This window comes from Oryctolagus cuniculus, chromosome 18, assembly GCF_051225735.1.
Source record: "Oryctolagus cuniculus isolate XC-2025 breed Fujian yellow rabbit chromosome 18, ASM5122573v1, whole genome shotgun sequence".
In the NCBI taxonomy this organism is placed as follows: Eukaryota; Metazoa; Chordata; class Mammalia; order Lagomorpha; family Leporidae; genus Oryctolagus; species Oryctolagus cuniculus.
This window is the reverse complement of record NC_142884.1, coordinates 41,808,941-41,822,919: the sequence shown is the minus strand read 5'-3', so window position 1 is coordinate 41,822,919 and position 13,979 is coordinate 41,808,941. Positions and strand designations below refer to the sequence as shown.

At 40.3% G+C, this 13,979-nt stretch overlaps 1 protein-coding gene across 18 annotated transcripts in view; it reads right to left on the bottom strand.

The window, feature by feature from the left end:
- The window catches only part of PHKB (phosphorylase kinase regulatory subunit beta), a 226,063-nt gene that overhangs the window by 53,311 nt on the left and 158,773 nt on the right, over positions 1-13,979 (bottom strand). For all 18 annotated transcript variants that reach the window (XM_008248369.5, XM_008248371.5, XM_089318649.1 and 15 more), the window contains 2 exon segments: positions 5,104-5,159; positions 4,541-4,634 (listed from right to left, as the gene is read on the bottom strand). In XM_008248369.5, coding sequence (XP_008246591.3) covers positions 4,541-4,634; positions 5,104-5,159 — 150 coding nt within the window.

Sequence of the window (13,979 nt, the reverse complement as noted above, 5' to 3'; positions counted from 1 at the left end):
CCACAGGCGGGACTTAATCACAGGCTCTCAATTATGGAATGTGGTGGCTGAACCTGCTGAGGTACAATGTCTGGCCCTGTCATTCTTTTAGGTTTGTAAAAGATCTTATTATGGAGTCCCACTTTGTGGTGCAGTGGGTTAGGCTGCCACCTGGGATGCCAGAATTCCATACTGGTTACAGTTCTGGCTGCCCTGCTCCCAAGCCATCTACCTGCTAATGCACTTGGGAAGGCAGCAGAAGATAGCTCAAGTATTTGGACTTCTGCCATCCATCTGGAAGACCTGGATGGAGTTCTGGGCTACTGATTTCAGCTTGGTCCAACCCCAGCCACAGTAGCCATTTAGGGAGTGAACCAGTGGCTGGAATATCTCTCTCTCTAAATAGATGAATAAATAAACAAATAAATAGAGTAAATCTTCTTAAGAAATCAGTGTTGATATACAGATATATGCATAAATAATTTATTTATTTGAGAGGCAGAGCAACAGAAGGTGGGAGAGAGACACTGAGAGAGGGAGAGATCAATAGAAATTGATTTTTTTTAAAGATTTATTTATTTGAAAGGTGGAGTTACAGAGAGGAAGAGACAGAAGCAGAGAAAGTCTTCCATCTGCTGGTTCACTGACCAAATGGCCACAATGCCCAGGGCTAGGCTAGATCAATGCCAGGAGCTTCATCCAGCTCTCCCACGTGGGTGCAGGGTCCCAAGCATTTGGGCCATCTTCTGCTTTCCCAGGGGCATTAGCAGGGAGCTGGATGAGAAGTAGAGCACCTGGGACTTCAACCAGCACCCCTATAGGATGCCAGTGTTGCAGATAGTGGCTTAACCTGCTATGCCACATGGTGGCCCCTAAAAATCAATTTCCTATCCACTGGTTCATTACCCACAACAGCTGAGGTTGGCCCAGGTTGAAGCCATGAGCCAGGAACTCTATTCAAGTCTCTCACGTGGGTTACAGGGACCCAACTATTTGGGCCATCATCCACTACCTTCCCAAGTGCATCAGTAGGAAGCTGTATCAGAAGTGGAGGAGCCAGTACACAAAATGGCCCTATAATATGGAGTATGGGTGTCCTAAGTCATGGCCTAACCCACTGCACCAGAATGCCCACCCCTCAGATTGTGTTATATTAAGAATACTAGCCTTTGAATCAAGTATTTTACCCACTTTGCTTTCCCTATTATGAAATATGAGAATGACTACCTAGTAGGTCAGATATCATTACAGCAGGTGACATTTTAATATAAACAATTTTCTACTAGCAAATTTCACAAGCACCTTTGATGTGCCTAGTTGTTTATGCTATATTTGGTTTATCAATCATTTCCTGAATGACCTTTTGGAGCTGTAAATCTAAGAATGGACTTTTCCTTCCAACAGCTATAAAAAACATTCTTCTATTTTTTCTTCTAATGATTTTATATTTGAATCACTTAAAAATATTTAAATTTGTAATCTGTCTAGAGTTTATTTTTGCATTTGATGAGAGGTAGAAATCTAACGTAAATTTTTCTAAATGGAAAATCAAACCAACAGTCTCCATAATCTACTGATTGTGATTTGAACTGATTTCAAATAACAACTTCATCATCTACAAAATTAATGTTTTACCAGAGTTCTCCATGCATTCTATGACTGTACACTCATCTATGCCAGAGCTAGCTCTGGGTCTCCTTGCTCCTGAATTGCACATTTGTGGAGAACAGCATTCCCTGAGTTGACACTGTACCTGAAATATACCTGCTGCTCAGGAAATACTTGGTGGATGCATGAGTGAACAATTAAATGTCCTCTGGAGCCATGTGTGCTGTGAATATGGGCTCTGAAATAGAGCTGGTTTCAGACAAGGTCAAATGGCCTGAAAAGCGCACTCTGTAAGCATCGTGTTGCAGAGCATGGAGACCACAGCACATAACACTAGATGGAGCCCCCTTCCCCTCAAACATTCTAAGTTTTCAGAAATAACTCTATGTTTAGATTTCTTTTAGACAAGTGATGACATTAATTAACAAGGCACAAGTGAAAATGTCCTTAAGGCTTCCTTTAAATTGTATTCCTTATACAGTAAAAGGGTTCTCTTTATTTTTCTGAACCACCACAGTACAGCAGGTCTGTGACAGTTACTTAGACAGAGCTAGAGTGCTTCCTGCGTTCCAGGGTGCAGATATCAATGCTGCCCTCACATTCTACACATGCCCACTGTTTAACGCAGTGAAATACACAGTAGTCAGCAAACCATTCAGAAGTACGGAAGTACTTCCTAGTACATCTGCACCATGGAGCAGAGAACCCTGGATACACACTCACATTCACATAAAGCAAATCACATCACAGTTACCCTGTCATGAACACTGAGCACAGACTGGCAAAGCACAGATCTCAGCTGCCTTACATCCCCGTCAGTGGACTGAAAGAAGAACAGAACTAGCTGCTGACTTAAGTAAATGTGCATCAGCTTGGATTTGAGAGAACATGTTTACTTTCACAAGGCAGACTTTTAAGGAGCAGAATGCTATCTTAGAGGATGAGTCCCAAAGCACAGCCACTTGGGAACAGACAACCGACCGACAAACTTTATCAAGGCACAGGCACAGGGAAGCTGGGTTCCTCAACACAAATCTTTTCTAGCCACACCACACACCCAAACTGTAAGTCATTTTTAATATCACCTGTAAAAGAAAAAACTATAAAATAAGTCAGAACCTGCTTTAAGTCTCCACTAACTCTGTAACAATGTTTCTGCCTGCCTCTGCGCTTCCCCTGCACTTTGCATAAACATCTGTTACAGCAGTTAGCAAAGTGGCCTGTAAGTAGCTATTTTTTTCTGTCACACCATACTGGACTCAGGGATCATCTGAGTGCCCCACACAGTGCTCTGCACAGAGCAGGTGTTTGCCGATGACTGAGGAGTGAATGAAATGCCACATTCAAATCATTTGTTAGCATGTTGATCCTTGAAATCTCAATGGCAAGGTGTCTGGTACAGTTTCACTTATCATTTAAAAGTGGTTAATTTTAATTAGACTTGAAAAAACAGATTTATGTTAATTTACTTTAAGGATACATTAATTAAAGAATAACCTTTATCATTCTCTAGAACTTTCAGCCAGAGGCTGCAAACGTAGCGCCTCAGTCCCTTCTCGGTCTCTTCTGGCTTCCTCCTCCAAAACAGCTCTCCATAATTTAAATCTCGATGAGATTTTAAAGTTGCACCTACTCTAGGGATCCTTGTATTTTTAGCTATCTCCCTCTCCTGGGCTGGGGGTGGTAGGTGGAAGAAGGCAGGGAGTCAAATTTGCTAAAGGAAGTTTAAGAACTCTTGTTGACCTGACATCTAGATTCCAGATTGTGCTGCCTATGGCAAGATCCAGTCTGATAACTGGCAACTGTGGTTTTACTAAGCAATATGCACCTCACTTCTTTAAACTTTTTTTCTTTTGTGGCATCGAGGTTTTGACCTCAACCATGTATAGCAACCTGACCAATTTAACCTTGATCACTTGAGAGACAGTTATAAATACTCTGCCAAATGCCAGGTAGCTTGTTTTTTGTATTGTTTTCAATAATTATTTTTAAAATGGTATTATGAATATCTAGTGGGAGCCAAGCATTTCCTGTCCCTGACAAGCAAGAATATTCAGAAACACAGGCACTTCTGGATCCATTTACAGAGCAGTGCAATGCATAAGCCCTCAAAAGTCACCTTTTGGGGCTGGCATTGGGGCACAGTGGGTGAAGCCACCACCTATGACACCAGCTTCCCATATGGATGCCAGTTTGTGTCCCGGCTGCTCCACTTATGGTCCAGCTCCCTGTTAATGGCCTGGGAAAAGCAGCAGAAGATAGTGTTTGGATTTTTGCCACCCATTTGGGAGACCCAGATGAAGCACCTGCTTTCTGGCTTCAGCCTGGCCCGGCACTAGCAGTTTTGGGCATCTGGGGAGTAAAATAGAGAATGGAAGATCTCTCTCTCTTTCAAAGTAAATAAATAAATCTCTTTTAAAAAAAAAATGTTGACTTTTAATCCTACTCCAAATCTACATACTACATCAAATATAAATTCATATTTTATATTATAATTTCCTTGAAATCCAGTTATGGGGAAGGGAGAGTTATTTCAAATTTCAATAGTAAGTCAAGAGAGAAAGGGAAGTAGTCATTGCCCAAAATTATTTAGACATGAGAAAGGTTTTAAAACAGTACATAAAGAGGAAAAATATCAAACCAAATACAAAGAATAATTTTATATGACTACTAAAATTAAGATACATATGTTATTTAAGTGCTCAGCCTAGGCTAATAATAGACTTTAGCAGGGAGTAGACGGCAATGAGACTTACCTATTTAATGTCCACATATACAAAATGAACTTGTTAGTGACAACATCCAATAATATAGGCTTCTCAACTTAATTATAAATTTGGGCATAAATGATCCTATCTCAGGATTGGATTTTAGTTTTGCAACTTGTCTATAAACTAAGTTAAACCACTATGCTCTACCACCACCACAAAAATAAAGAGGCAGAATTACTTACTTTCACAAGCTCCTGCTGAGGCCATATCTGAATGGGTTCTACCTGCTGAGGCGTTTGAGTTTGAATACCATATGTGTTGAGGAAAACTTGAAGGCTAAAGAACAGAAAAAAAAAGATATTTTTAGACACTGGTGAAGAAGTAGGAGTAAAGGGAGCAGGCGGAGCTAACTTGGAGCATCGCATTAATCTGTTAATATCAGCAATATGCCATGAGCACTGGAATGAGAGGCCCTTTTGGATGCTCCATGATGCATCAGATGGGAGTTCTGGGGGCTGACAGGCAGGGTGAGAATTGATTTTGGGAATCCCCACAGTGTGCCTTCATTCATTTCTCAAAGCTATGTCCCAGGCAACACCAGCCCTGGTCTTTAACATTCACATCAATTAAACAAAATTATTTTTAACCATAAAAAGAATGTTATGCTGGCATTTAAAGCGACATTAATGACATTCTTGAAACCCTGAGAAGGGGTCTAAGAAGTTAATCTCTACTACCGTACTCAATCATTCCTCCCCCCTTACCCTCCCCACAAAAGAACATGTCACCCTTCCAGATTTCATACCGTTGGCTTTCTGCGACCAGTGCTACATGAACCACCAAATCATTTTCCAGTGGGCCCTGTAATACAGAATAAGGGAGGGGAAGAGCATTTTAAAGGATCCGGTCATCATCAGCTACAATGAGAATCAAGGACAATATTAACCATCTCTAAGCAGTTCATTAAAATGATGGACACCAGCTGGCTCTAAGCGGCCACCTTCCTCTCCTTGCTCATCACTGCCTACTAATCAATTTGATGGTGTAGACAGAGTAATGGAGCACCAAAGAATGGAAAGTCATAAATCTCATCACTACCAGAGGCACGAGGCTGTCAGGGCTGTTTTGAATGATGCATAAGAGTAGTTTGGGAACTGAGAGTCATTTTCCATCATTTAACTCTGAAAGGAAGAGGAGGAACTAAAAATAAAAACCCAATTTATGTATTCCCTGTAAAAAAAAAATGATTGTGAGTTAAAATTGTTCATTTGACATCTTAACCATATATAAGGTTATTCCCTTTCTTGTTAGCCAATTTTCTTTTGGCATCTTATACATCAATATAATTTTATTCTAATAAATAGCTCCTGTGGTAGAAAATGAACTGCCCAGTTGACTATATAATTAACATTATGTTCATTTAATACAAGCTGTTGGACTTAAACAGTTTTAATCAAAGATTGTGTTGGGTATTTACTACTCTTTTTTCTGTGGAAAAGATTCACTATATATTGTTAAAAATGAACCCACTTTTGAGCCTGTATATATTGAACAGAAATCATTAGGCAGCACCAATAAATTACAATATTAGGGAGCTCTAAAAATACTGATCAAATATAACTCCTTTATAGTAATGAATCTAACATTCCCAATAGTATGCTATAAAACATTTGATTTACCATCATTCAGTTCCTCTCTATGGTACTCAATATGCCACTAGAATTTATGTTTCATGGTAGGCAAAAAACATCAGAATACATATATCAGCAGTAAATATCATATAATCAAAGGGATGGTTCCCAGAATCATCGTGAAAATGCCACTCTGGCCAGACTTACATGTAATTTAAATGAAAATATAAGAGAAAATACAATGTAACCACCTAACAAAAACAAATGCATATTAAGAGTGTTATAAATCTTATTTTATCTGATAAAGACTTTCTAATTAAATGTTTCTCAAAAAGATGAGAATAAATTAATTATTCAATGTCACATCAAAATTTCTAACAAAAACATGAAGCTTTTTTGTTCTCTTGGATGAGATCTAGCATTTATTTCATCAGAAGGAGGAGAAATCTTATCATGGGCCATGATCTATAATCTTCAAGGCATTTATGGGATTCTTACACAAAAAGCAAATTAAAACACATAGTGGAATACAAATGATATTTCAATAACAACAAATATGGCAGCTTACAAATCCTAATTGGCAAATTGGTGCCATTCTTTTGAACCATAGGCCTGTTTAGAATAATGTTGTTTATATTTGTTTGACAGAGTATCCAGATCTAAAATGGCCAGTATACATGCTGCATCCTAGAATGCATCTGGTTTGGGGACTAAAGAACTATTTCATTATAAAAAATCAGCATTTCATACAATTCTGATTCATGAACCATCTACCAAAAGGAGCTTGGGACAACCTCAAGTGAGACTCTATACCCTAGTCTCTACTTACAGAGAAAACCCAATATCAGCAGTCTCATCTGACAGCTCTATTCCTTTTACTACCAAAGTTAGAACTATCTGTACTACTACCATTTTCTGTCCTTTCAAGTCTTCAGCAGAAGAATGTTAACTATTTCTTTCCTTTCTTGACTCTGCCACTCTTCCTCTACCCTCTAACCAGCTTTGCCTTTAGAGTCACACTTATGTCCCGGGTCATATATTCATCTCAAATCCTTGTTCTCTCCCCCCACCCCCCGCCCCACACACTCACACCTCACCCCCACCCCCATGCACACCTCATTTACTCTGGCAGCTTTAAATTATTATCTTTAAGGGAGGATTCCATCTTTACATTTCTAGCCTTGACCTTTCTCTTGAGTATCAGGTTCCCACGTTTTAAAACTGCTTTCTCGACATTTTCTCTTGACCATTTCCAAAAGTAAAATTTTTCTAAAACTCAACTCCTCATCAATCCCACCCTACCCTCAAACAGGCCTATTTATTATCCTTCATTTAATGGGTCTCTCTAGTTCAGATAGTTGGAATCATCATCGGTGCTTCTCTTTTATCCTCCATATCCAACCTGTTACCAAAGTCCTATTAGTCATTCCTTCACAAAGTATCTTGAATCTTGTTTTCTTTTAAATTCTGTAACAACTTTCAAGATTGAAAACTAACAACCACAGCAAACACTTACATAACTATAAATATACATGCCAGGAACTGTCTTAAGTGCTTGACAAACTATTATACTCATTGTACAGCTAAGAAAAATCAGACAAAGAAGGACTGAGTAATTTATCCAAGAACACAGAACTAGCAAATAGCAGAGCTAGCAAACAGATCCAAGCAGTCTGACCACAGAGTTCGTGTTTATAACTTCTACTTATTCTGCTTTCCAAGCAGTAGAAAGAGGACAGGTTTTGGAATTAAAACACCCACATAAAAGTTCCATCCAATGCTCCTGGTTATCTAACAGGTACATTAAACTTGGAATGGACAAAACTGAACTACTGATTCCCAAGCTTAAACCTACACACAACCAAAGTACTCTTTACACTGTGAACTCATTTGATTTGGCTGAAAAAAAAAAAAAAAAAAAAAAAAAAAAAAGACAAGCCATTCTTGAATCCTCTCTTCTTCAAACCCCTTAACCCATAATAGCCCGCCTATCCACCCAAAAGTTGACAACACTTTGTATAACCACCTGAGCATTTGGTAGCTGTATTAAATGATTTACTCATACAACACCCTCAATTATTCTAATTTACTGGTGAGAAAACTAAAGTACAGAGTGGTTAAAAATGTATCCATCCTACAGCCAGTGAGTGTCAAGCTGGGAACCACACATGGTAATCCAATTCATCTTTAAGCCACTATGGTAAACTGCTTAGTCCTCTAAAGTGCAAGACCTAATGACTTCACCTACAAAATATGACTCTACACTACCACTTCTGTCTCTGCTGCTACTATCATCCTACTCAAAGTCACCACCACGTTCCCTTGGTCATCTAACTGGTCTGTCTACCTCAGCCTTACACCTCATCCACTCAAAGCAGTCCATTCTGTAAACAGCCACAAGGATACTTTTAAAAAATGTAATCAGATCACCATCTCCCCATCACCCCACCTCACTATGTCCCACATACATATACACAAATACAGTGCTTCAGAATCCCTAGCGGCTTACTACCACCCACAGAGTGGGACCCAAACCGCTTGCCATGGCCTACAAGGCCCTACATGATGTAGCTCCTGCCTCCCTCTTCTTCACATCATTTCATCTGCTCTGAGCTCTCTGTGCCCCCTGAACACATGGATTACATTTTCACGGCAGACCTTGCAATGGTTGTGCTTGTTTGGGACATCTTTCCTCCAGACTGAACTTCTGGAATGAAGGCTTCCTTTTATTCAGTTCTCACCAATCACCTCTCCCTCACAGAGACCTTTTCTTTACGGCAAAAGTAGATCTTCCCAGACATCTCTAGAACCTTTCTAGCACTTTACCTTATTTTATCTACCTCAAAGTTCCTGTCAGCTCTAGAAATTATTTTTTTATTGTTATTCATTCCCATCAGAAAATAATTCCTCAAGAGCAAGGACCTCGGCCGGCGCCACGGTTCACTAGGCTAATCCTCCGTCTTGCGGCGCTGGCACACCGGGTTCTAGTCCTGGTCGGGGCACCGGATTCTGTCCCCGTTGCCCCTCTTCCAGGCCAGCTCTCTGCTGTGGCCAGGGAGTGCAGTGGAGGATGGCCCAAGTGCTTGGGCCCTGCACCCCATGGGAGACCAGGAGAAGCACCTGGCTCCTGCCATTGGATCAGCATGGTGTGCCGGCCGCAGCACGCCGGCCACGGCGGCCATTGGAGGGTGAACCAACGGCAAAAGGAAGACCTTTCTCTCTGTCTCTCTCTCTCTCACTGTCCACTCTGCCTGTCAAAAAATAAAAATAAAAAATAAAAAAAAAATAAAAAAAGAGCAAGGACCTTGATTGATATCAGGTCTGCTGCTATATTTACAGACTTTGATCTGCTAAAGAATTAACATTTACACCATTATTTGTGTGTGACCTCTTCCTGTCACTTCAAAAAACCTCAGTTTTCTCACTTGTAAACTGGCAATAAAAAGTTACTTTATAGAGTTATGAGCATAACCTACAACACTGCCATAAAATAAGAGTTCAGAAAACATTAGTCTTTTTATCAACTGCAGTAACACAAACACAACCCTGAGGTCACAATCCTCAGCCTTCTGCTTCACACCTGCCTTTGCTCATCTTCTGCACTTCGTAGTCAGGTTAATTTACTTATATCAGTTATTTGTACAAAGGAGTTCGTCAAAAGTATTTGCTTAATGAGTGAGGAAAAGGGAAGAATGGTGAATAAACAGATATAGTTATGCAATCTTCAGGATATCATTCCTGTGCTGCAAAACCAGTTTATTTTCCAAATAAAGCTTTAGCTGTTTCCTCTTCCCTGGGTGTCTCTCACTTGTTTAAGAACACTCTCATGGCAAAATGTTCATGGCAAAATGTCCATCTCCAGTTCCTGTCCACTGACCTTCAACATTCAGACTCTCCCTTCCATCCCTTTCTGATCTGGACCCACTCTTTCAATCTTGTCTTTTTCAGAAACTCTCTCAAAATATCATGGAATCCAAATATCTCTTTTTCTACTAGCAAGAGCAAATACTGTCTCTAGGAGTCACTGGACATTAGCCATGGACTGCCTCAAGCCATCTCTTTTCAGCGGTTATTTGGACTTTGGAATGCATATGAGAGGTCTATATAACTATAGAAGGAGCCCCTGGACAGCTCTCTCCTGCACAATTTTCTTACCTAGGATAAACAGAATCCCATAAGGAAAGAAAGGCACTGGTACTCATCTGATGGTCTGAAAGAGGAATTTTCTATTTCAGTAGTCCTGATTGCATTTATTACTAACAATGGTAGACGTTTACAAATATAAGCAAGAATATTTTTAATAAAGGGAAATAATAGCTAAATGTTCAAATATTTATATAAGGTATAAAAGAATGCATACAAGTCATGTTATTAGCATAACTGAGAAAAACAAACTGTAGTTGAAAATGTTATGACTTAAAATTTTCATTTCTACAAATAAATTCAGTTTTTTTTACATTTTTTACTGTGATTAAAAACACACAACACATGAATCTGCCATCTTAGCAATTTTGAAGTGTACAGTGCAAGAAGAACTTTTACACTATAACTTGCCCATAAGTTGGGCACTACCAGTATTAAAATAAAAACTCAGCTTGCTCAAAATTTAAAACTATGATAATTAAGATATGACATGATGTCTGTATACATTCAAGTTTTTAAAATACTCAAATCAGCTCGAAGTAGTAAGGCTAAAAGATCTTCTGCTGGGAACTATAAATAAAATAGTATAATAAACTTTCAAAGAGCATAGAGAGAAACTTTCATGTGAATGTGCCCTCATAGCTTTTCTTCTTTTTTTAAGATTTATTTATTTATTTGAAAGGCAGAGTTAGAGAGAGGCAGAGGTAGAGGCAGAGGCAGAGGCAGGGGCAGGGGCAGGGGCAGGGGCAGGGGGAGAGGGAGAGGGAGAGGGAGAGGGAGATGCAGGGGAAAGAGAGGGGGAGAGGGAGAGGGAGAGAAGTCTTCCATACCCTGGTTCACTCCCAAACTGCCTGCAAATGGCCACAGCTGCACTGATCTGAAGCCAGGATCCAGGAGCTTCTTCCATGTCTCCCATGTGGCTACAGGGGCCCAAGGACTTGGGCCATCTTCTACTGCTTTCCCACGCCTTAGCAAAGAGCTGGATCGGAAGTGGAGCAGCCGGGACTCAACCAGCAAGCATATGGGATGCTGGCACTGAGGGTGACAGCTTTACCCACTATGCCACAGCACCGGTCCTATATCGACATTTTGATATTGATTCTTCCAGTCCATGAAAGGAAGAGTTCTCTCTCCCTCCCTCCCTCCCTCCCTCCCTCCCTCCCTTTCTGTCTCTGTAGATCTCTGCCTTTCAAATAAATAAATAAACCTTTAAAAAAAGACTACATAAACAGTTTAGTTTTTATGCATATAACCACTGAAAGATACTAAGAAAAAAAGAAAATCCACTGTTTATGGATTTTTACCTTTTTAAAAGATACTACTCCTAAGGCGGGCACTGTGGTATAGCGGGTAAAGCCATTGCTCACAATGCCAGCATCCCTTATGGGCACTGGTTCAAGTCCCAGTTGCTCCACTTCCAATTCAGTCCCCTGCTAATGCACTTGGGAAAGCAGCAGAGGATGGCCCAAGTATTGTTCCCCTGCACCCAGATGAAGCTCCTGGCTCCTGGCTTCGGCATGGCTCAGCCTTGGCCATGGTGGCCACCTGGGGAGTGAACCAACAGATGGAAGATATCTGTCTTTCCTTTTCTTTCTAACTCTGCCTTTCAAATAAATTAAAAATAAATCCTTAAAAAAATGACACATATTCCTTTGGCAGGCTCCCCAGGAAAATACATTTAGACCCAAACTACTGCAAGACTCCAAGAAAATCTAGTGAATTCCTAGAGGTTCAAGAGTCCGGATGAAGAACTGGTGAGCTACACTTCTACAAGATACCATTTACTCCTACTATAAAAGAGTCTGCAGCACACCCCTTCCCACTTTCCTCAACACAATTCTTCAGTTCTTGGTAATTAAATTTAAAAATTACTACTACTATTAAATCATCTATACAATATGTAAAGCTCATGATTCTAATTTTTGCAACACTGTATTGAGCCTGGTATAATTGGTTTTCTTTTTAATATGCCCTGAGATGCAGAAAATATCCTCCTTTTGATTTGGTTTACATAGGTCTTTTGTTGAAAGACAAGTTTGAGGGAGAGGAGGAAAGGAAAAAAAGAAGCCAGCAAATAAACAGGTCACACTTCATCCCAAGCTGGTCTTGCCTCTGGGGCAGCGTGTCTGAAACACTGCACGCCTTTGCTGCAGGGCCCTACAGAACACTCATTTATGCTCATTAGGCTTCATCAGCGGGTCCTGCCAACATTCAGTATTTTTTTCATTATACTCATTTTTCAGCAAAATCTCATTAGCTGAAGAAACGAGGCAGATGCTTTATACATCTCAATTCCAAGTGCAGACATGGCACCCACAGAATCTCTCTTGCAGGAGCGAAGTAACAGGCCGCAAGTTGGATACAGGTGGGCTGTGGTTGAGATGCACTGGCATCTTGTTCCAAACATGCCAAAGCAGAAACATGGAGAAAATTAATAGGAAAGCCGAGGAAAGTTAAGTAGAAATATCAGAAGAATAACAATGTGGTTAAAAAGCTAAACTTGGCTCTAGAGTAGAGTTGGCCAGGGAGAAGATGGCCCTTTGGGATCAGTTATTTATATACTGGATTAGTAATTATATAGGTTTTCTATTTAAGAAGAAAACAAGCAAATTTTAAAAAGTATTACTAGACCTCAGACACAGAGTTTCTAATGCCCAAATGAATACATTAGGTAATACTTTTGGAGAGCAGGTCTTTCAATGATTGCAATTATCTTGGAAGAGAATACTGAATACTGTGTCACCAAGAATTGATTTGTAAAACTGTTTTCATCCCTTTTCAAGTACCTACTCTAATCGGATGTTTCTATATTTCTGTTTTAAAGAAATGACAGTGCTAAAGGTCTTACCTACTCCCCAGGGCCAGTGATAAAATGGTGACATGGGCCCACTTGGAGAAACCTGACCCATGGTGCCCATATGGATTTAATCATAACCCAGGGGAAGAACAAATGATGAGAAACTTATAGGAATATAATAGGAAACATCTGCGAAAGGAGGCTGAAAAAGAGGAGCTTGAGGCAGGTAGGGAGAGCACAGGTTTCAAAGAGGCAGTCACGTCACTCTCGGTGTCTCTGTCATTTCAAAGGACCTCAGGTGGTACGTTACAACCAAAGGAAGATTTCTAACCATGGGAAAAATGGAAACCAGGTTTTAATGTTTTATTTATTTACTTTTTTATTTATTCAAAAGGGAGAGAGAGGGAGGGAGAGATAGAGAGATCATCTTCCATATGCTGGTTCATTCCCCATATACCTGCAACAGCCTGGTCTGGGCCAAGATGAAGCCAGGAGTTCAGAATTCAATTCAGGTCTCCCATATGGGAGCCAGGGACCCACTACCTGAGCCACCACTTCTGTGCCCCAGGTGCACATTAGTAGGAAGTTGGATGGAAAGCAGAACTGGAATTCAAGCCTAGGCACTGATACAAGATGCGGGTATCCCAAGTTGTGTCTTAACCACTGTTCCAAACGCACAGCCCAGGGTTTAGAATTGTGTGTGTGTGTGTGTGTGTGTGTGTGTCGGAGGGAATCAAGGAAAGCAAGCCAACTAGTGGTTTTTCTGCTATATATGCCTGCACCGACTGGATCGGTTCTCTGGTGGCTGAGTTAAAAATGTCAGAGATGGAAGGAGCCCTCCCTTATTAAAAAAAAAAAAAAAAGAAAAAGAAAAAAAAAACTTTAGTATATAATGTTGATCCTCACCATAGCTCTCTTTAATTAATTAATTAATTAATCTGAGAGGCAGGTATAGATGGATAGATGAGGCAAGTATTCCTATTTCCTGGTTCACTCCCCAAATGCCTGCAATATCTGGGGTTGGACCAAGTCTAGAAGGAACTCAGTCCAGGTCTTCCATGTGGTTGGAAGAGACCAACAAGTTGAGCCATCCCCTGCTGCCTCGGAGAG